Here is a 21,602-nt window from a genome sequence, read left to right on the forward strand (position 1 = left end):
AGTTAAAACTCTTAAGGACTGTGGGAGCAGATCAAGTCCTGCCATTTATATCCCTGTTTTATTCCACTCATGCACTGCTTCTTAATCTACACAACTGTCAGTCTCCATGGCTAGCACAAGCCCAATTACATGCCTTTGTGGAGTTGTGAATTGCTACCTCCCTCCACTCATGCATGCCCTTCTGCAGGATGTGTAGGGATTGCTTTTTTTTAACTGTTCTGATACCTCCCAGAACAAATGTGTTTATAATAATCCGTTTTCTACCTGAGCATTCTATCAGCATTTCCCCTGGAAAGCTGTCTGCTTTTGTACCACACTGCCCGACTTATATCTAGCACACAATAAGCTTTAAGCGTCTAGATAGCCTCAACCTTGAGTTGTGCCACATGCTAAATCCAAGCAGTTGCTCTTCTGGGAGAGTTGCCTGTACAAAACAAACAACGAAGCTAGTTGAGTCTGCTGTGGAAACTGGAGTACATGTAGAGCCAAGGCTGTGATCTGAACAGGACTCGCTGGTTGTGCAACAGCTGATGCATTTGCAGCAGAGAATTTGTGTTCACTCCGCAACTAGATTCTTACAGGACAATCCTGAATGCCTCACCCTTAATTTTTTTGAACAAAGGTAGTTCAGGTTTAGAAAGATTAGCTACATACTTGCAAGTCCAAAGTTTCAGGTATCAGGGAGTAAGTTCATAAAAAGAACTTCCAGTGCCCCAGGGCATGCAGCTTTAGTGTCCACTATACCTCTTTGTCCTTCCCAACTGTCAGAAACAGAACAGATTATAAAAATCACCTTCATGATCCATACAGGTCAGAGGATTCAGCTGTTCTTTTGCATAATTTCAGTTGCAGAAATATGACCTGATTTTAAAAGTTACTAACTTCCCTCTTACTCAAGAACTAGTGCTAAAGACAGCAAATTTTGACTTTCATAGAACACTTTCTCTGGCAGGAAATGATAAGAGCCAGAATACTTTTGAGCAGTTTTCAGCTGTTTTATGTTTAGGTCCAGTCCAAAATAATAACTATCATATAGGGATCTGGAGGCATAGAGAGAGAAGATATTGTCAGCTTAGTTTATTTTAAATAATTCCCTTAGATGCTGCCAAAATGACACAAGACACAATACTGTTATTCTTGTGTCAACATGACCGCATCCAAGAAAATAGGGTGTGGACACCTCCTTTGGGAATGTGAGGCAGTGGCTGGTTCTCCCAATTCCATTGCCTATTACAGGAACAGAACAGAAATGTTATAATATACTGAGTGCACAAGACACATGTGATTCATTTCCTGCCTTTGTCTCTCCAAAAGGCAGGTGAAAGTGAACATGATGGGGACAGAAATTATCCTAGAGTTGACAGCTGGCAGAGCACAGAACACTTGTCACCCTTTGTATTGAGATCTTTTGTTACCGAATGCAGCTGGCATTTGAACACGGGACTGGGATGTGGGAAGCCAGTGGGACTTAGTTCTGCCCTTGTAGGTATATCCATACCCAAGAAAACTGCAAGATGTACAAGTAAGAACATGAAAGTAGGCCCAGCCTCCCAGTGCCATCTAGCAGAACTACAATGGGGAAAAAATTAACCAAGGATTATCCAGCTTTTGTGCAACCAGATGCTATTCATGTTTACTTTGAAGTACATCCCCCTATTCAATAGGGCTTACTCCCAGGTAAAAATATGATTGAAGCTACAGGCAAATCATTATATTCTTGGTAATAACAGTGGCTCAGACATCCTGGAGTATGCTAAGTTTCTTTTTATGAACAGTTGGAGGAATATCTGAACACAGGATCATGAGGCTAAAGTGATTTCTTTTAATCACTACCTTGTAAACAATGGGTTGTATGAGGCACCTGTTCATGCAATCTCTTCCCCTTCTCCTAAAACATTTATCCTCTTCTCCTGTCCTGAAGCACATGTCATTCCTGCCCTTTTCCTTGACTGTTGTCTCTGTGTTGCTGGCCATTTAGCCCTATGAACAGCAGATGAGTTTGCAATGAGAGGGCAGTAAAAAGAGAAACAGGGAGATTAAGAACAGGACCTCACCCCCCCACCCCCCCAAAAAGCAGGCATGGTGCAGATTGGCAGGCTCAGACACCAGGTAAAATGACAAGATATGAAATGGCAGGATCCTGCAAGCAAGCAAGAGCCAAAGGCTTTGCCTCTCGGGACAGAACACCAGGCAAAACAAATAAGCATGAGCAGGCTTGATAAGAATCCATACTGTGCATAAGGAGCAACCCCCAGACAGTCTCTCTGCTGGATATAAATACATCTGTTGTGCTGGATTGGCCAGAAGAAGTCTTCTATCTACACCTTTGTCTGGTCCATCCAGAAGAGCCACTCTTGCCAAGCCAAAGGAGCTGCTCAGTTGCCAAACTGAGTGTCTTAGCCCTCCCCTCTCCCATGACGCAACTGGGGCAAGAGAAGATAGCAAGTTATGTTTCCAAGGCTTCTGTTAGGGCAGGCCTGGCCCACTAGTCTCTGGCTCTGGCCTGTCCCTTGCTGGAGGCTACATGCACTGAGAACAGCCACATTTGCTGGGTTTTTCCACCTCTTCAACAAAGGAAGAGCCATCGCTGCACTCAAAGGTGTATTTCCTGCGCTTCAGACGCAGTCCTGCACAGCAGCCTGGGCCTGGGCATGATCCCCGGCACTCCACCCAGGACACAGGACGGGTCGTCTGGCAAATGGCATAGCCTCGCTGGACCTGATGGAAATCACGCACAGCCTCACCTCGGCACTCCGACTCTGTGGAAACATTAGAAAGGCGCAAATAAGGCAACGGAGAAAGGCGCAAATAGCTGGTATTGCTATTATGTCCACACTGCTTGAGGGCTTCTGCTGGTAAAATCAGATGCTTGTGGTGAGGGGCAGCCTCACTTACCTGGAGTCTTAAATGTCTGGGGACTGGCACAGAAGGGGAGTTTTTGGACATTTATCTCTTTTCTTCAGCCTTGATTGGCTGAGAGCCATGTGAAAATGGTCTCCATTTTTCAACGAAAGGAGAAGACATAAAGCAATCCATTCCAGACAGAAAGGAAGGAAGGAAAAACAAAATGATGCTGTAGAATAACTGGGAGACATGGTTCTATTGGTCATGTTCCCTGTGGCTGCAGGAAGTGAGTTCAAATCTGTCTTTGTTTTGCTGCAAGATGCAGACCTGAAGCTTTTTTCTAACAGAAGGGATGAAGGTCTACAGTTTCAAAGTACTTTACTGGGGAAGGATACTGCAACAGGAGCAACCCTGCTTGGAATTTCTGCCATCCGTGAGGACATGCGTGGGCTAACATATTTCCAATGTAAGTACATGCCCAAGTGTCTGGGTGGGGAAGAGTGTGTCCCCTTAGGGATCTTAACAGTGGCTCATAGGGAAATACAGGGTGGGCATGGAGACTTGCCTGACCTTGGTCACAGAGGTCGCCATCGAATCCCCCGTTGCATTCACAGTAGGCTTCTCCTGTGTCTGAGATCTGGCACTGACCATGGACACACTGCAAATCTTTGCATGGGTTGTGGAGCTCCCCTTGTTGATTGCATAAGGCCCCTTTGTAACCATCCTGACACTGGCAGCTATAGGAGAGTGCATCAAGAGGGACACAAATTCCATGTACGCATCTGCAGATCAAGCAAGACATAAAATGGAGTTTAGGTTGATATGGCCAGAATCCCTCTCCATCCACCATCTTCTATAAGCAGAAACTGTTAGCTAAAGACAACCCTTTTTATGCTAGAGTTCCTTCGGTGTGCTTGGTGTGCTTTGGTGTTCAGGGCTACCTCTGGAATGCAGCCAGCAATAGGGAACAGTGTAGCAGTTTGAGAGAGAACTAGAGCGAGGGAGAAGAGGAGTAAGGATTTACAATATGTCAGAGTAATAGAATCACAGAGTTGGAAGGGACCATACAGGCCATCTAGTCCAGGGGTAGCCAAATTTGCTTTATGTAAGAGCCACACAGAATAAATGTCAGATGTTTGAGAGCCACGAGATATGAACAAATATTATGCACACATCTTTATTAAAACTCTTAATACTTTCTTTGCACAGAACGATAAGATATATGTATGCATTACAGCACTACCATGCTAGAAGGAGACTTTTTAAAAAACAAAACTGGGAATAACAGTCTCCATGAGACCGGCATGAGGAAAGGTTAGGGAATTATTTTTAGGCACCAGTGGGAGAAGGAACACACACGTACCATATAAATCACCGACCACTGACACCAAGCTTAGTAAATACAGCTCCTACAAGAGCTATGAAACTAAGGGGGAACCCTGCACCACCCTCTTTAATTCCATCCCTCCTTCCAGAGGCTCCCTCAGCTCTTGTGCTCTCTTTCCCTGCTCTAGGTCTCTGGGTGACCTCTGTGGTGGTGGAGAAGAGCTTGAAACCCTGCCTATTTCCCCTTCCTTCCCTGCTTCATATATGGCAGCAATAGTCACCTACGTACCTATGGGTCAGTGCTCAGGGCAAACTGAGGTCCCAATGCTAAACATATTTGAGAGTAAGCCTGCATTAAGTTCCTCCTTGACCTCCAGGAGCCGCACATTATGTGTGAAAGAGCTGAATGTGGCTCCCAAGCTGCAGTTTGCCCCCCCCCCCCCCCGATCTAGTCCATCTAGTCTTTTCAACATTCTGTTTTCTCCAGGAGTCTCAAAGATATACCATCCTTGCACCAAGTTTCTATTAAGGGGTGTTTTCCCAGTATGCCCAATTTAGCTTCCCCTAGAGATTTTCCAAAACATAACTGAAGCTCAGGTCAGAAAAGACTGAGATGCTGCTGATTTGTAATATTGCTGTCCAGGAACTAGGAGTCACTTGTTTTGAATAATGTTGCACTCTCTACATAAGAACAGGCTCACAATTTTGAAAGTACTATTAGATCTGTATTTATAGATGAAGGCTCATATTTCCTGTGAAGCACATTGTCTTTTCTCAGCTTTCATTGATATACCAACTGCAGTCTTTATTGGATAAAGAAGACCTGCCCATGGTTATCTACAGTTTGATCACATTCACATTAGACTACTGCAATACGCTATACATGGGTCTGCTTCTAAAGACAGTTCTGACATTTCAATTATGCAACTCCCTCCTCACAGCCATCTACTGGGTGCTTAGTTTTAGGTTTAACTGCAAGGTTAAAATGTCTTTGCTTTGGGTAACTATTCTGTTCTTGACTCCGTTCCCTCCACCCACTCATTACAACTTCATAGGTAATGTTTTACCATAGTGTACTGTATTATTCCATTTTATTTTAATTGGTATCCCATTGATGCAGTATTTCAGCATACTCACTTGTGTCCCTGGCAGGGGTTACTAATGGGCTGGTCACAATGGGGCCCAATCCAGCCTGGATCACAATGGCAAATAGGACCGTTAGCAGCGTTGGGCTGGCAAATGCCATGCAGGCAGTAAAGCTTGCGACAAGGCTCACAGCCAGGCACCACTCCTGGCTTCATCTGGGTCTTGGTAAAGTCTTGCAATTCATTATTGATGTACAAGTTGCGGATGCAGCCATGGAAGCTTGAGCCATTCAGGAGCTGCCAGAGGCGGAAGGCAGCAGAGTTCACATCCACAGGCATCCCTAATGGGGGAGAGCCATAGTGGCAAGGTGAGGAGCAGGAAAAGCAACAAGAGGTAGAGTTCTGGGGAAAGAAATGGCACTGGGGGGGGGAGCGTCTTTCTGATCCTCAGCAGAGCATATGAGGGGTACTAGAACCTTAGTCAACCATTTGGGGGACTCATTTACCCCATAAACCTCCATTTCCTCCCACCTGGCACTCAGCCAGTTTCTCCTCCATTTCATCCCATGAAAGGTTGCTCTTGTATCACTACACAATGAAGGAGATACCCTCTCGAGCAGAGAACAGACCAAGCTAAGGATGAAGGATCTTACAAAGCAAATGGTGCAAATGTGGAAGCAGCAACAGAAAGCATCCCTTCCTATTGGAGCAGAAACATTCCATCCCCTCCCCAACTGAACTGAGCCCAGGTCACAGCCCTACCCCCCACGTAGAGTGGAGCTTCAGAGTTCAGAGTGTGGGCCTTGCCAAAGCCATCCATGGTCATGGGGTCGCCTCCATCAATGGAGAGGTTCACCATTCGCTCAAACGTCACCAGTTCCACTGTATGGAACTCCCCATCATTGATGGTCTCTGCACTAGGGAGAGAAGAGAGGTGTGGGATGGGAAAGGCTCATGATACCCAATTCTTAGCCTACCATTTGGTATCTACAGTCACCTTTGCCCATCCAACATACAAGTTCAGCAACCACATCTCATCCTTCATTGTGTTCTCTAGTCAATACCTTCTGTGACTTCTGCACTAAGCCTCAACACAAATCTTGGGCAATGATCCCAGTCGCAATCCCTCCTTTTCTACCACATGAGTAACATGCAGGTTGCTGAGGCAATGACAGATCTTTTGTTAAGTTCTGAAGGAACTGAGGAAGGGACTAAGGGCAAAGGGCTACCTGTAAATGGCAGAGCTGGGGTAGGTGCCTGGGTCATAGCTGACACGCACATGGCCTTGATATAGCTCCACTGCCATATGGTCAGTGTCCCCATTATATAAGAGGATTCCATTGTCCTCAGCTGTAGAGACCTGCAGAGAATGAGAAAGTGAATAAGCAATGAGCAGAAAAAAGAGACTCTGCATCCAACTTGCACCATAAAAAGCACAGATGAGGCAAGGTGCCCAATACCCAACCATGGGGTAGGATTGGAAACTTGGTTTCCATCTCTTACCTGCAGAGTGATGTTAGCACTGGGCCAGTTTTGCAAGTCAGTGAATTGGAGGTATGTGTCTCTGTCTATAAAGTTGACACTCAGAAGCTTCTCACATTTGGGACCTCCAAAGCCAGGAAGGCACTGGCATAAGGCACGATTGCCTAGCTCCACACAGTTGGCACCATTCTGACACTCTGCTCTCTCACAGGGGCTGGGCTGAAGGGAGCCATGGGAAGGGATCTCACAAAGCTGGCCACTGTGATAAAGTGATCATATAACAAGACAGAAGTCAGGGGAGCAACTCAAAATGTAACACCACAAGACCTGTGCTCCCACACAAAGACCATGGCAGGAACCAGTAAAGGATGTTTAGCGTAGTGCACAACCTCCACCTGCCATTCTCCTAACCTCATCTGCATTCCCCTGACCAGAAATGGAACAACATACAATTAGAAACACACAGTCACATGTGAGCTCCTAGATTTTTTTTTCCCCTGATGAATGGCCACATACTGAACGACTCCAATTTATTCCACTGGGTTATTCAAATCAATATTGTTGGTGGGGTGTGTGTGTGAAAGGGAGAGGGAGAGAAAAAGAGAAACTTGCTCAAGATCTATAGTCCTGAATTCATTTTATACAGTCTCTCTGATGCTTCCCCAAGAAAGAAAAATATGGCCCACTCCATGTCTCTATTGTGCCCTGACATGGATAGTCCAAGCTAGCCTGCTCTCGTAATATCTCAGAGGCTAAGCAGAGTTGGCCCTGGCCAATATTTGGACTGGAGACCCTCCAAGGGTCATGACGAGGAAGCAGGCAATGGCAAACCACCTCTAACATCTCTTGCCTTGAAAACCCTACATAGTTGCCATAAGTCAGCTGTGACGTGACGGCCCTTTCCACCACCATCAGTGTCTCTACTACCGCAGGTTGGAACCATGTCACATCTCTACACCTATTTCCATATACCTACTTCTGTATGCAGCAGGACCACACCTACTACGCCATTCAGAACATCTCATGCAGGATAGCATGCAGGAAAATTCTACAGCAGCTGTTGTGATGAACCACTGGCTGCATAAAGGGATTCAAGCCAGGCAGCCAATTCACTACATGGTATAGGCACAGCAAATATGAGACACACTCTTTTTAATCTCACAAAAATAGCCAAATGACCCTGGAAATAGCCAGTTTCTTAAGTCTAGCTACAGTTTTACTGACCTCTCCTTCCAGTACAGCTTTACTGACCTCTTCTCTGTTTGTGTGCAAGAAGAGATTCTTCTGGTATAGGACAGGCCCTGGTGCTGACCCCTGCAGGAGACCTGGAGTCGGGGGAAGGATGTGTGTTCCTGGCATCTCCTCCATTGAATACACCTACCTGTAGCCTCCAGTGCAAAAACAGGAGTATCCATTTGGTTCATCAAGGCACTGTGCATTGTTCTGACATTGGTGGTCTAGGCAGTCATCATAGTCCACACTGCAGTTATCTCCCACATAGCCAGGCATACACTCACACCTGGAGGTAGGAATAAATCACTTAAATGAGCCAGCCTACCCATTGCTCCAAGAGGCAGAAGGACATATGCCAGGTGATATCTGTAGCCATGACAGTATGTCTTTTCTGTCTCTATTGTAAGTCTTTACTGACTTATAATGACACTTGCCCATCCAACATACAAGTTCAGAAACCAGATCTAGTCCTTCATTGTGTTCTCTTATCAATACCTCCTTCTGTGACTTCTGCACTAAGACTTAACACAAATCTTGGGCAATGATTCCAGTCCCAATCCCTCCTTTTCTACCACATGCGGGACTTCCAAGTCTCCTGTTTATTCTGCCTTTCGATCTTTCCTCTTCCAGCCCCCAGCCACTCACTTAGGTCCATCAGGCGAAACCCTGCATTTGGCATCATGTTGGCAGGGGTTGATCTCTGGAGAACAGACATCCACAAGCTGCTCGCAGTAAGTCCCTGTGGGAAGAGGGGTGTGTGTGTCAAGCTTAGGCCTAACGCCTCTTGTGATCTGGCTGAGCCAGCACTACCCGAGGAGAGAGGGAAGGACAAGACAACTTTTGCTCTCCAACACTTGCTAGATCAACTCAGATACGCTCAAGCCACCAACTCAGATACAGCTCTTTTTAATTGTTGGGTATAAATGCCTACTCATGCAAAAGCTAAAATGGCTCCAATATCTTCCATTATTGTCTTATAACAGGGGTGGCCAATGGTAGTTCTCCAGATGTTTTTTGCCTACAACTCCCATCAGCCCCAGCCATGCTGGCTGGAGCTGATGGGAGTTGTAGGCAAAAACATCTGGAGAGTTACCATTAGCCACCCCTGTCTTATAAGAAGGGACCAAGCCACATGTAAGAACTGAATGTACTTGGACCTTAATTCTGCCACAAGATTCACTACAATAATTTGACTACTATGCATTGATTCTTTTACTTCCAGCAGTCCTGAGGAGGAACAAGGCGCTGTGTGGACTACCAAAGCCCAGCCTATCAGCTACTGGAAATCATACTCCTAGCCTATCATTGCAAGAATGGAAAAAAAAAACCTTCAGGGATTCTCAATTCTGCCTCTACTACCACCATCTACACTTTCTGCATGGAATCAAATAATATATCTATACAAGACAAAATGGTGAGATGGAATGATGAGCAGGATATATGACTGTGTGTGCATACACACTTGTGGAAGACCATGTTAAATGGGGATAGATCCATAGGAGGGGAATGTGTTTTCCTAATGGAGAGAGAAATATGAAAAAAAAGGACTTCCTCCTTGCCTATATTCATACAAAGTGTCCCCCAGATGCAAAGTAGGCCAGCTTGTAGACTTAATTGTTTGGGAGATAAGAGTTTCCCATCTTTCTTTCCCTTATCAAATGACAGTTAAATATCTTGCCACAGTCATATAAATGCTGCATTTTCTTCTCAATGGAACAATGTCAAAATTTAACTCCCAAGAACATACGGTAATTAAATGCCACTTTCGGAAAGTTGGATTTCTTCCTGTAAGTGTGGGGAATTCAATATTACGGATGTATGAGGCAGGGATAATGAAAAAGAAAATGTCTAAGGTGCTCCTGGACTCAAATCTAACTGTTCTACTTCAGACCAACACGGCTACCCTCTGAAACCTCTAAATGTAGGGACACCATCAATAAGTTCCATTGACTGGGAAAAAAGATACAAATATTTAAAATAAATAATAAATAAAAATAAAACAATCAAAGGGCACCCAGGGGGAACAATGGGGTCTCTTGTACTGTCACGTCTTGAATTCTGTATAAAAGGACACTCATGATAATCCTGCCTCCAGTAATTAAGTATGAAACAAATCTGATTGTACAGTTTGCAAAGACAATGCAGCTTGAATATTACTGCAATGGCCTGGTTACAGAGTCAGGGCCTGAAGGGAACACTGGATCCATCACTGCACACTTATGCCTACTCTACCTGTATAGAAGGGAAGACACAAGCATGAATAATTGGCAGAGCCATTGACACATGAGCCACCATTCTTGCAGTGGTTGTTGTTACAGTGGTTGGTCTTCAGACTGCAGGTTGGTCCTTCAAATCCATCCATGCAGGAACATCTGTCAGAAAGGAAATAATGGTTAGTTAAACTGCAAATTGCAAAAATGGGAAGCTGTTTACTATTGGATATTTTGGAGGGTGAGCAGTAATAGCCTTCTCTAAGGATCTCCCCAGATCCCCGTGGCTCAGAACACCAGATAGTCTTGCATCCAGGGCATTTCTGCATCTGATTGGAAGGATGTTAAGTGGAATCAACATGAGTGCCATTGCACTGAAAAGGAGCTACGGAGATCATTGTTTTGACAGAGATTTAGGACAGATGGAGCTTGGCAAGCTTTAAGTTCAACAGGAGTGTGGGAGATGTGATGTGAGAAGAAAAGAGATGCCTTTGTTTCAGGCTAGAAATAGGCAAAGGCCTGAGCAGCCACAGGGTAGAAAGTTTTCAGAGTCAGATCTATGGCCATATTTTCATGCTGAAGCCAAACAAATGATAAATTTGTTTTATGAGAGCCAGTGTGATGTAGTTGTTACAGTGCTGGACTAGGATCTGGGAGACCAAGGTTTCAATCCCTAGTCACGTTACAGAAGCTCACTGTGTTGATTCTGATAAACAGAAATCTACTGCATTCCTATGAAATGTCAGAGGGTAGTGAAGCACAGATTAGCACATGCAGGATACGATGTACATGCTGGCACTTGCATTTATATTGCCTGCAATGTAACTCTTTAGCTGAGAGTAGAGCAGGAGTAGGGGACCTTCTTTCACAAACACATGGAGTTGCTCTGCAAAGCAGAAGGCCTCATACCCTTTCCAAGAGGAGTCATCTCCCTGTTACTCGCTATCTTTCCCCAAAGACAGAATCTAGTACGGCATGTGTAGAGAATCAGCTTTGTCAGCTCCCAAAGGACACTGTGTGCTAGCTTTGAAGATGCTGGGTTGTTATGGTGACGGGATGAGAGGCCATTCAGCATCCTGGCAATTTGGGTGCACAGACAAGGCTGGGGCCCCATGCTCTCTCCACTGCCTGTGGTTTATTTTCAGCCACTAATTATGGTATGTTTCCCAGAAAGCCGCCCACACTGTACTCTGGAGAGTAGCGTGAGGAGAAGTCCTGTGCACAGAGGTCCAGCTACAAGGCAAAATCCACAGCACCCCAAGAGGCCAAAACAGTAGCTAATTCAGCAAGGGGTGAGTCTGCTAATAATTTTCTTTCCCAGGACCCAACCCATATTTAAAGAAAGAAACTGAGTGCAGAGTCAGAGGGCCTGTGCTGGAGGTGGATCTTGTCTACAAAGTGGTGGAGAGCAAGAGGGCATGCTGGACTTCAAAGAATAACTTCCCTACTGACTGCTGCTTGAAGGAAACAGCCAGCAGACTTTATTAGATAAAAGCCTTAAAGATATGGGAATCCGGTAAGCCTCTGGTGTGTTAGTGCAACCGGCACTAGCTTGGCAATATGAAGATTCTGTCCACTCCAAAGCAAAGCCCCTCTCCAAGTTGCTGAGCTGCCACTCACGTGAAACTGGTTCCATCCCTTTCATGAGACAAACATGTCCCGCCATTCTCACAGGGGCTACTGGAGCAACCATCAAGAGAGACTTCGCAGTTTCGACCCTGCAATAAAGGGAAGAAGCAGCCACATTTCAGAGAAAGGAAGGCTGAGCTCTGGCTGGGAATGGGGTTTCCTCAGCCCCAGCAGTTTTCCTGTCAGCCATAAAACAAAACAAAACAAGGAACTGATATACAAACCAGGTCAATTTTGGGTTGAGTTTTGCCAGCAGAATTGCCCTTTAAGCTCAGCTTCAGTGTTATTCTCTGCTGATATTTGCATATATTTAAATGAAGAAAAGTATGCAAATAAAACCTCTGGAATATGCTTTCCAGCATTTCTCTGGCGAATCAGTTGTGTAATGACTAGCTAGGCCAAATGTCAGGATGGAGGCAGTGCAAGCAGTTGCCCTGATGAGATGCAGGATGTCTGAGCTCTGCCTATAGCTTTTTCCTTCACTCATAAAAGCTAATGTTTGAGAGGCATGCCCCTCAAAGCACGGAAAAAGCCATTCCCTTCTTTTTCACCCTCCTTAATCATTGCTGTTTTGCTAGGGCTCCTCATCCATTTTATTTTTATTTTATTATATTTATATCCCACCTTCCCCTGGCATGCTCACCTTATAGCCACTGGAGCAGGTACAGCGGTAAGAAATCAGAGGGTCTTGGTGACAGGTGCCCTTGTTTTGGCACGGGCTGGAGAAGCAGGGGTTACACTTGGCCTGGATGCTCAGAGGAAGAGGGCCTGCATAGACAGAGAGAGACAAGAAGGTGAACACATGGGAGTCAGCAACTGCAGCCAAGGCATTGGTGTGGGGTGGGATTTATGTCTATTTCTGCTTAGGAATCTCATATAGTGAGTCTGCCCACCTTGGTCAGAGTCCCATCAATGACACTTGCTTTCCTTCAGAGGCAATCTTCATTAGAAGCAATCACAGATGAAAAGTCCCAATATGGAGACTCTTATTATGTTGATTAGGATGTATTTAATTGTAGTGACTTGGCATAGGAGAGAGGCCACATATCCTCCAACCTTGTGCCTGTCACTCTCCTCTAGAGATCTGCCTTCTGAAGGATGATCCTACCTTCTGAGCACTATTTAAGGCATATTTGTAGGCCAATCTGATGAGACCTGGAGGTACTATATCTCATACTCCACCCAGTAGCATGAAGCTTCTCCTCACTTCCCTCCTCTCACATGCATCTGCACACATGAGCAACACCAACAATCCTCCTTTTTCTATGCATCCAGTCTTCAACAGCCCCACCCACACAACACTGTGCCCACCCAACCTTTTCTTCTGATCTGGTCTTGATGCTTTGTTGCTCATGCTCATCCCCAATTTGGCTGAGAGATAGAAACAGAGTAACTTAGCAGCATGGAATGGAGGTCTCCTAGCTTACTTCTCAGAAGTGCTCAAGCAGACTCTCCTCCTCTCTCCACCACCCCAGTCACTTACCTTGGCACTCAAACTTTTTGGCTGGAGTGGTGAGCAGCAGTTTGCCCTCCATATCAGCAGGACCAGCACAACGGGCGATGCCAGGCTCTTTGTAACCAGTTTTGACCCAACCTGAGAGCCAGCGCATGTGGCAATCACAGTACAGTGGGTTGGCACCAATGGCTCTGTGGGGCAGGGAGAACCAGAGCTTCTGCATCATTATTAAAGGTACAGTGGCTTTCTGCATCTGGGCACTGGAGCTTTTTGTGAAACTATAACTAGACTCTACCAGTTCACCCATCTTAGACTTGGCATGCTTGACAACACCCCTGAAACGGATTAATAATCTTCTAGTGTCCAGATTCAGGCTTTGAATCCATCTACTTAAAGCAAGAGGGTTACATTTTGGGCTAGTCTCTCTCTCTCTCCTGATGTTTTAGAGCTGTTTCACACATGCAATGCACATCAGAATCTTAGTTCCTGATGACATTGCTTTATGAGTGGCAGCTAAACATGTGAATTGCTTCCAGTGATAATGCAGAGTGTTCCAGCAGATAATCCCTGGATGTTGCAGAGCATAGGACATGTATAGAAAGTAGCCTCCAGTGTGGCTACTTCCCCAGAGGTGTTGCTCATTAATTTAAAATGAATGTAAATTATAGTGCAAAGCTGAGCTAGACAAAAATCCCAGCCTATGGATAGAAAAACATTAGAAGAAGAAGAATTGCAGATTTATACCCCGCCCTTCTCTCTGAATCAGAGACTCAGAGCATCTTACAATCTCCTTTATCTTCTCCCCCCACAACAAACACCCTTGTGAGGTGGGTGGGGCTGAGAGGGCTCTCACAGCAGCTGCCCTTTCAAGGACAACTCCTGCGATACCTATGGCTAGCCCAAGGCCATTCCAGCAGCTGCAAATGGAGGAGTAGGGAATCAAACCCAGTTCTCCCAGATAAGAGTCCACACACATAACCACTACACCAAATTAGTCTGCCTCCAGAACTCCTTCATCCCACCCTCCTGCTTGTCCTCAGATGCAGCTGGGACTGTTGTAGCTTTACAATTCCTGCTGGTCTAGGCTAGTTCCTGACACATCCCCCTGAATTGTGGTGAAAAGGTGAGGCACAGTGTAGTTACTTGTTACTGGCCATTTCCCATCGGGATCAAACTTCTTTGCCTTGTATAAAGGAGTGAGAAGCTACCTTCTGGTAACAGGTGCAGTAGGGATTTCATCACATTTGCAGCAAACAGAATTGGATCTGTTTCTGCTGCTATTCAGTATCTAGAATCCACCCACCCACACAACTTCTGGCAGCCATTAAACACAAATGGGGGGGGGGGGGTGTCATTTCTGCCTAGCATTGCTTTCCAGAATTATCCAACCAACTAAACAAAACAGCAGAAAACAAATTATGCTCTCTGATTTGTACAACCCAGGTACAGCTCCACAGGCCGCCAGACAGCTCCTCCAATGGTAGTCCCATACAGCGGGAAAGGATGCCAGACTGAAACAGATACTCACAGGTGAGACAGGGAGATGACATCAGCAAAGATTCCCTCCGGAAGGGTGGAGATATCATTTCCATGGAGGGACCTGCACACAATCACAGGCAATAGTTCTTAATGCCCAGAGACTGGCAGCTTAGGAGTGAGTTCATGCCATGTCTGTGGGGGTGCATTTGGTAGTCCAGTCTGGCTGGCTAAAGGCACAGAAAAAGTCAAGTGAGTTGTCACGTGCCCCCAAACACACATTAGAAAAGGGATCTGTAAGAACAGGGTCCCACTGTTCACAGGAAATTCCCCTGCTACCTGCATCCCCTGCTACCTTTTGCCTCCCTGATAAGCTTCTTAAAGAAACAGCTTCGTATCCCCAGAAGGATCAGGCCAGGGTTAGTCTCCAGAGGGGTGGACTAATTTGAATTTTTGGAAAAGGAGAGGGAGAAGGAAGTGGTGATGAAAACCTTGAGCTGGCATACTGGGAGTGTGTAGAAGTACAAGGTACCTACAGCAGTCGTAGAGAACGGAGACCTTCAAAGGCCAGTGGGGGGATGCACTGGAGTGCATTGTAGCTGAGGATCCTGGGTGATGGTGGAGAAAAGAAGAAACAGTCTGGATCAACACACAATCGCTAGAAACAAACTCAATGAATGGCCTCCCTCCTCCCAGCATTGTTTCTTTCAAGGTTCTCTAAGGAGCAACTCTCATAAATGGGGTTTCAGTTTTTCTTGGGGTTTGATTGTATTACATCCTGTGTGATGGCTAATATCATAGTAAATGCATATTTAATTTCAGTCCATGTTTGACATGCAGCTTAATGTGGCATGAGACTAAAACTGCAAAACTGATGGTAATATAAATAAGACTAGAGGAGCTCGCTAATTAAAAATGTTTCGTCGAAAAGCTATCCTTCTTCAAACCTAGTAATTAATTACTTAAATGATCAAAATAGCTATTACACAATCCCAGTGTTAATAATAGCTGTTCCCCCCCGCCCCCTCCCGCCCCCCAAAAATATAGGCATGTATAGGGTGGGTGGGTACAGTATTTCAAATTAGTACTTTATCCCCACCTTTTTCATATGGGATGTCTTTGACTGAAATCCAATTAAAAACATACCATTTAAACGTTTACAAACAAATTATAAACTGATTAATGTTTGCAGCCTTAAATATTTATTCTAAATAGGCCATTCACGTTTCTAGCCCTCCTTGGTTGACTGTGGGAGCCCTGCCACACACTAAACTTCTCTGTCAGTAGCACAAAAAGAAAATACCCAGCTTTTACGATTATGTAGCAATGTTAGGCTTTTAAAGCCAATATCAGGATAGAGGTTGATCAGTACATGTATACCCTTCATGTGGCTTTTGGCAACTTCCAGAATCTAAAATTGAATGGATGGTTGTGGTATGAGCTCTCATGGGCAAGCGGATACCATAGGAGGGTGCATCATGTTTAGATATTTGGAAACAGACTTTTCCACCCTTTGTAGTGATGTTCCCTGTAGCCAGCTGGTAGCCTCTGTGCTAACAGGAAGCATAGATCTGGCTTTGAACAGTAAAAGCTGCAGCAGCACATTGTTCCTTTCTTATCTGCTATGCAGGTTTTTACTAGGCACTCACAAGGTGGTGAGCTGGCTCATATTGGTGAAGGATGAGTTGCTCAGTGAGCTGATTTTGTTGTTGCTCAGGTCCCTGTAAGAAAAGAAACACCAGACAGGCTGTAATACCACCATTGAATTGCTAGTCCATCAGCACCATTCTGACCTATTCTCACTACACAATGAAGTCAAACTATCCACTGCATACTAAAGATGCCTGGAAATCTCTGCTGGCAATCCAGTTCCCAGGGGCATGAAGACCCAATTCAGACAGGGACTGTGGTGTACACAAAGAGGTTCCTCCCCATATGGCCCCAAGCTGCTGCTATTTGCGCCTCACTGGAAAAACCTGTGTGTACCCCATCCGTAGATGTAGCGCACCAACAAGGCAAATATTGCCCTCCTGGACTGTTTCCAGTTGGGAAAATGACCATGATCACAGATGGCTTTAAAACAGGGTTTGGCAGATTCAAGGAAGATAATTCTATCAATGGCTACTAGGCATGGTGACTAAATGGAACTCTTTATATTGAAGCAAAAACCCTATGAGTACCTGTGCAGCATCAGAGGAAGGTTTGAGCCTCTATGCCATTTGTTTGGTCCTTCAGGACAACTGGCTGGCTGGCTGCTGCGAGAAACAGCATGCTGGACTAGATGAACCACTAGTCTAATCCAATAGCCTCTACTTACATTGTTATGTTAACAGAAAACAGGTGGACTAGAATACATTCACCCACTACTTGGTCTGAATTAATTGCACACAGTTCAAGATGTCCCAATAATCATAACATTTTAATATCATTTTGTTTTGGGAATGTGCTCTTTCAATCAAGACAAGTCAAATTTAAAAATATTTTCCGATAATAAATCTACTTTCCTCAAGTCTTATTTCACCCTCTCCTCAGCTGCTGAGAACAGCTGCATGTTATATTTCAAGCATCATGTAATTCAGCACGGTCTCCATCCCTACTCTTAACCTCTCATGTAGCTCAGAGGAGGCAGGAAGAGCTTCCCTTCTTCTGTGCTGGCTCCCTTCACCATTCTCCTGGAATCTACTTTGCTAAAGTTCTATATTGTCTTGTGTTGCCCATGAGGTATGCTTGTTTGCATGATAAACTGGGCAACATGGCATCAGAGTGTTCAGTTCAGCCAGGCCTTCTGCTCCAGTGTTCTTATGCAGTCACTTCTGGTGTGATTTCAGGTGTTTGGTGCTGCTATAAACAGCTGCCCCCCTACAAGTGTACTCTTTTGTCCTGGCAAGCAGCATGGCTGCCCTCTTGTTCTACTAAGATTTCCTGTGGTCCCTATCAACCCACTGGACTGGCTCTAGCTTGGCTGTACTATGAAAACCAGAACAGTTGATCCATATCCAGTGAGGTACAAGTTTGCACCGCTCTCCATCAATCTTTCATCCCCAGACACTCCTACAGACAAATAGCAAGGATGCCAGATATATTAATACTAGAAAATAGCTTTTAAAAGCAGATGTGATGCTCCTTACTTCTCCTGCTTCCTTTCTGAGAAAGGCTACAGCAACCCCTTGTGCCGTGTGAGGTCATTTCTGTTTGCTTGACACATACTTACACCAGCTGAAGGTAACGGAAGGTGGAGAGCTGCCCAGGGACCAGGGTGAATTGATTGCCATCCAAATAGCTGCAAGAGCAAAGAACGTATCAGAGATCACAACAGAGAGGCAAATATCAGGGCAAAATTCTGAAAGGAAGGACAGTAGTCTGCTAATCATGGTGTTCAGAAAAGAGCTGTGAACTCAGGAACCATAAGTAGTGATAGCCATAGAAACCCTGTTGCTCTGCCACCAGGATCAACTAGTGGGGAACCATCTGACTGCTACTGTATTTGTAAATAAATGTGCTTCTCATTTGTATTTCTAATATTACAAAGGAGTTTGCATCCGTGTAGGAGTACATATTCCTTTATTTATGTGCACATTTTAAAAATTTGAAACAATGTGAGTCTCACACTTGCTCTTGTCATTCTTTCTGCCATTTTAATTGCTGTGGGATTAATGATCTTCATAGAACAATAGACTGGCCTCTTTTACATGTTCCACATACTAATAATTCTAACTAATAATTATTATTTTCATAAAAGAAAGAATGCTTTCACAGATCATTAAGCACATGGTTTTTGAACCTACCTTCAAAAAGACATCATCAGGATATGGAACTATGTAAATACAGCTATGTAATTACAAGGAAGTAATTGCTTTAATAAAGCAGTTAGGATTGAAGCAAGTTGTTTCTCACTTGGTTGCTATTAGCCCCTTAATTCAAAGATGCAACACATCTGTCCTCACCCCGCCCCTCTTCTGATGCACTGTCAGGTCAGAGTTACTCACAGCTCTGTGACGTTCTTGGGGATCCCCTTGGGGAGGGATTTCAGATGCTTGTTGCTGCAACGGACGACAGTGTCTAGGCAAGTGCACTCCTGGGGGCACTGAGGGCGTGGGAAACAGCTTGTCTCTTCCTGACCTGTCAAGGAATAAGCCAGGGGAGCTATAGAGGAAAGGGGCAGTGATGGCATTTGAGAATCCTGATATAGGTAATTATCTCAAATCTCTCCAGGGAAACAGAATTTCCACCTTCCTTGGTCACTCTATAAATGCCCTGGATTTTTTAACGTCCACAGGCACCAGCAATTACAGCAGAGAAAATTAATTCATTTAGGTGATTAATCCATTTCAAATAAAAATGTAGTTTTTAACTGGAAAGGGTGTGAAAGGTTCCTTTGACATATACACCCTGCCACCAATTTCTACAAGGGACTCAGTGCAGAGAAGTGTCCTGAAAGAGCTGCAGGGCTGTGCATTTATTTTCCTGATCAACAGCCCCAACCAACCATCCTCCACACATCATGTCAGAAGCAGCTATTTGGATCAGGGCCAACAGCTCAAGAAGATTTGCCAAACAGCAAATCATTTATTTATTTAGTAAAGTGACCCTGTGTTAAACATCTCCTAAATATCTCCAGTGTTGAGAAATTGTACTTACTTAGACTGAATGGTTAAATAGCTGATTAAGCTGACCTGTTTTCAGCCAATTAATTGACAGAAAATGCTTGAAATCAACTAACAACCCTATCAGCAGCCCATTACATAATTAGGGTCTCTGATGTCCCTGGCAAAGTTCAGATTTTGGTAGTGCCAAAGGAGTCAGCCATGTGCATGTAAATGATGCGGAGGTAGCATAGGTCCATGCTGGCACACTAAAGATGATTATTCCAGTTTAGGGAACAGTGAAGACAGCTGCAGACAGAACTGTACATATGCATGCACACACAAACACACACATTGCTGCTGTCACTCCTACTCAAACAAGGCTGAAGTGGATAATGCACATATTTCTGCACACTATTTCGTCTATGGAATGCAGTCTCAGTTGGGCTCCCACTCAGTCTGTCTTTATAAGGAAACCTGCATCTCTGTATGCATTGTTTTTCAGAACTGAAATACAATGCAATAGTTTCATACACGCTGTGCAGGATGGGCTAATGGACATTTGGCATATTAAAAGTTTGCTTTAATATGCAACAGCTCCAAGCCTCACTGAAGGCAAATTCTCCACATTGTGCATTTGTACATGCACATCTCTGTGCTAAATATACTTTGCAATAGTATTAGGTGGGGAAGGGGACAGAAGGAAGCTAAACTGGAATTTGTGCCTTTGCCACACAATACAACACTTTGCCACACAATAGTACACTGACCCACAGGTAAAACTCAAACAGGGCTTTGTTGAGGCCTTAAGAAAGGTTCTATGCTGCCACAGTCACAGTTTGTATAATTCCTGCCTCTCCATCCATAATATTATCCAAAACACCCAGTGCCTGTCAGTTACCTTCCTCACACCTGAAGTCAGGGAAGGCCACATCCTGCAGTGGGATTTGACGTAGGAAGTCGGGGTTATGGCAGCGTGGGTTTCCTGTGACAATCTTCCTCCTGCGAAGCCAGTCACCTAGCCAGGCCAGGCGGCAGTTGCAATTGAAGGGGTTAGCCAGCAGATTCCTAATGTGGGAGGGGGAAGACAGAGAATAAGTAACCCAAGCTACACTGAGACAATCTTATATGGCATCCATGAAGAGGGATGGCATGAAAGACCCACCCTTTTGCATATCAAGCCACACTTGTGCTCTCTAGGATTAAGCAGGTGCAGCAAACTGACTAACTTCAGGAGCTTCACGCCAGGAAGCCAGTCCCTGGTTCAAATCTCCCCTTAGTGATAGACTCACTATAACACATTAAAATAAGTGCACTATCTGCACCTGCACTATTAGGGTAATAATCCTGACCTACCTTACATGAGTGTTCTAAGAATTATTGAGGCAAGGACTCTGAACATTTGAAGTGCTTTGTATTATTACTATCCAATCTTGTGATATCACAGATCCATGCCAGATTCCACAGGTGTGGAATCACAGCCATGGAGCCCAGCTAGAGATGAATGAGATCATTTTCTCTGAGCTACTGTTTCAGGCTGCCTGCTTATTCTGGCACTTCTCCTGATTGGGGCCCATTCATGCTGCCAGGAATGCCCTGGCAGATGGCAGAAAAAAAATAGACTGAAAAAGAAAGAATTTGAGACCAGGAGGGAGCACAATTGTCCTAATACCCCACCCCCAGTGGATTTGGGAGGTACTTTCCCATCTGATATCATGACTCACAGTGTAGAGAGGGATTGCAATGTGTCAAAAGCGCCAGGTGCAATAGTGCTGATCTGGTTGTCGTACAGAGAGAGGAGGCGCACATTGCGCAGCCCTGCGAAGCTGTCATTGTGGATGCAGTTGATGCGATTGTTCCGTAACATTCTGGGGGACAGAGAGAACGGGAAGCAGCCCTTATTACCAGGGACCTTAGAGGGGTCTGGCAGCATCTTCCACACCACATGCAGCTCTCACATGTACTGATAACCCACCAATAGTGTTTCTTTCACCCTGCTCCAGTTGGGAGCTACTTACAATGTCCTCAGCCCATCAAGGCCCCGGAACATGGCACTGCGCACTGACTCCAGCTGGTTAGCAGTCAGGTGCAACTCACTGACTGAGGCTGCCCCCTCAAAGGCCCCATCCTCAATCTCTGACACCTTGTTGTTGCTCAGGTTTCTGGGAAAGAAAGAAGGATGAAGTGAAGAGCAGACTGAAGGAGTAGGAAGAAAGCTTTTACGTCTCAGCATACAGCCTACAAGGAACTCTTAGCCCTGGTTGAGGTGAACACAAAG

At 45.0% G+C, this 21,602-nt stretch overlaps 1 protein-coding gene across 2 annotated transcripts in view; it reads right to left on the reverse strand.

Moving 5' to 3' along the window:
- Positions 1–1,902: 1,902 nt before the first annotated feature.
- Positions 1,903–21,602, reverse strand: part of SLIT1 (slit guidance ligand 1) — a 163,620-nt gene continuing 143,920 nt past the window's right edge. For both annotated transcript variants that reach the window (XM_060241859.1, XM_060241860.1), the window contains exons 18-37: positions 21,343–21,486; positions 21,049–21,192; positions 20,226–20,392; positions 18,728–18,860; positions 17,953–18,021; positions 16,391–16,462; positions 15,278–15,349; positions 14,794–14,865; positions 13,293–13,456; positions 12,453–12,577; positions 11,801–11,898; positions 10,203–10,342; positions 8,616–8,709; positions 8,119–8,256; positions 6,759–6,996; positions 6,485–6,615; positions 6,018–6,172; positions 5,308–5,596; positions 3,415–3,626; positions 1,903–2,759 (exon numbers count right to left, since the gene is read on the reverse strand). In XM_060241859.1, the coding sequence (XP_060097842.1) occupies positions 2,521–2,759; positions 3,415–3,626; positions 5,308–5,596; positions 6,018–6,172; positions 6,485–6,615; positions 6,759–6,996; positions 8,119–8,256; positions 8,616–8,709; positions 10,203–10,342; positions 11,801–11,898; positions 12,453–12,577; positions 13,293–13,456; positions 14,794–14,865; positions 15,278–15,349; positions 16,391–16,462; positions 17,953–18,021; positions 18,728–18,860; positions 20,226–20,392; positions 21,049–21,192; positions 21,343–21,486 (2,896 nt within the window). In that variant the 3' untranslated portion in view covers positions 1,903–2,520. The remainder of the gene's footprint in view (positions 2,760–3,414; positions 3,627–5,307; positions 5,597–6,017; positions 6,173–6,484; positions 6,616–6,758; positions 6,997–8,118; positions 8,257–8,615; positions 8,710–10,202; positions 10,343–11,800; positions 11,899–12,452; positions 12,578–13,292; positions 13,457–14,793; positions 14,866–15,277; positions 15,350–16,390; positions 16,463–17,952; positions 18,022–18,727; positions 18,861–20,225; positions 20,393–21,048; positions 21,193–21,342; positions 21,487–21,602) is intronic.

This window comes from Heteronotia binoei, chromosome 6 (genome assembly GCF_032191835.1).
Source record: "Heteronotia binoei isolate CCM8104 ecotype False Entrance Well chromosome 6, APGP_CSIRO_Hbin_v1, whole genome shotgun sequence".
Lineage (NCBI taxonomy): Eukaryota > Metazoa > Chordata > Lepidosauria > Squamata > Gekkonidae > Heteronotia > Heteronotia binoei.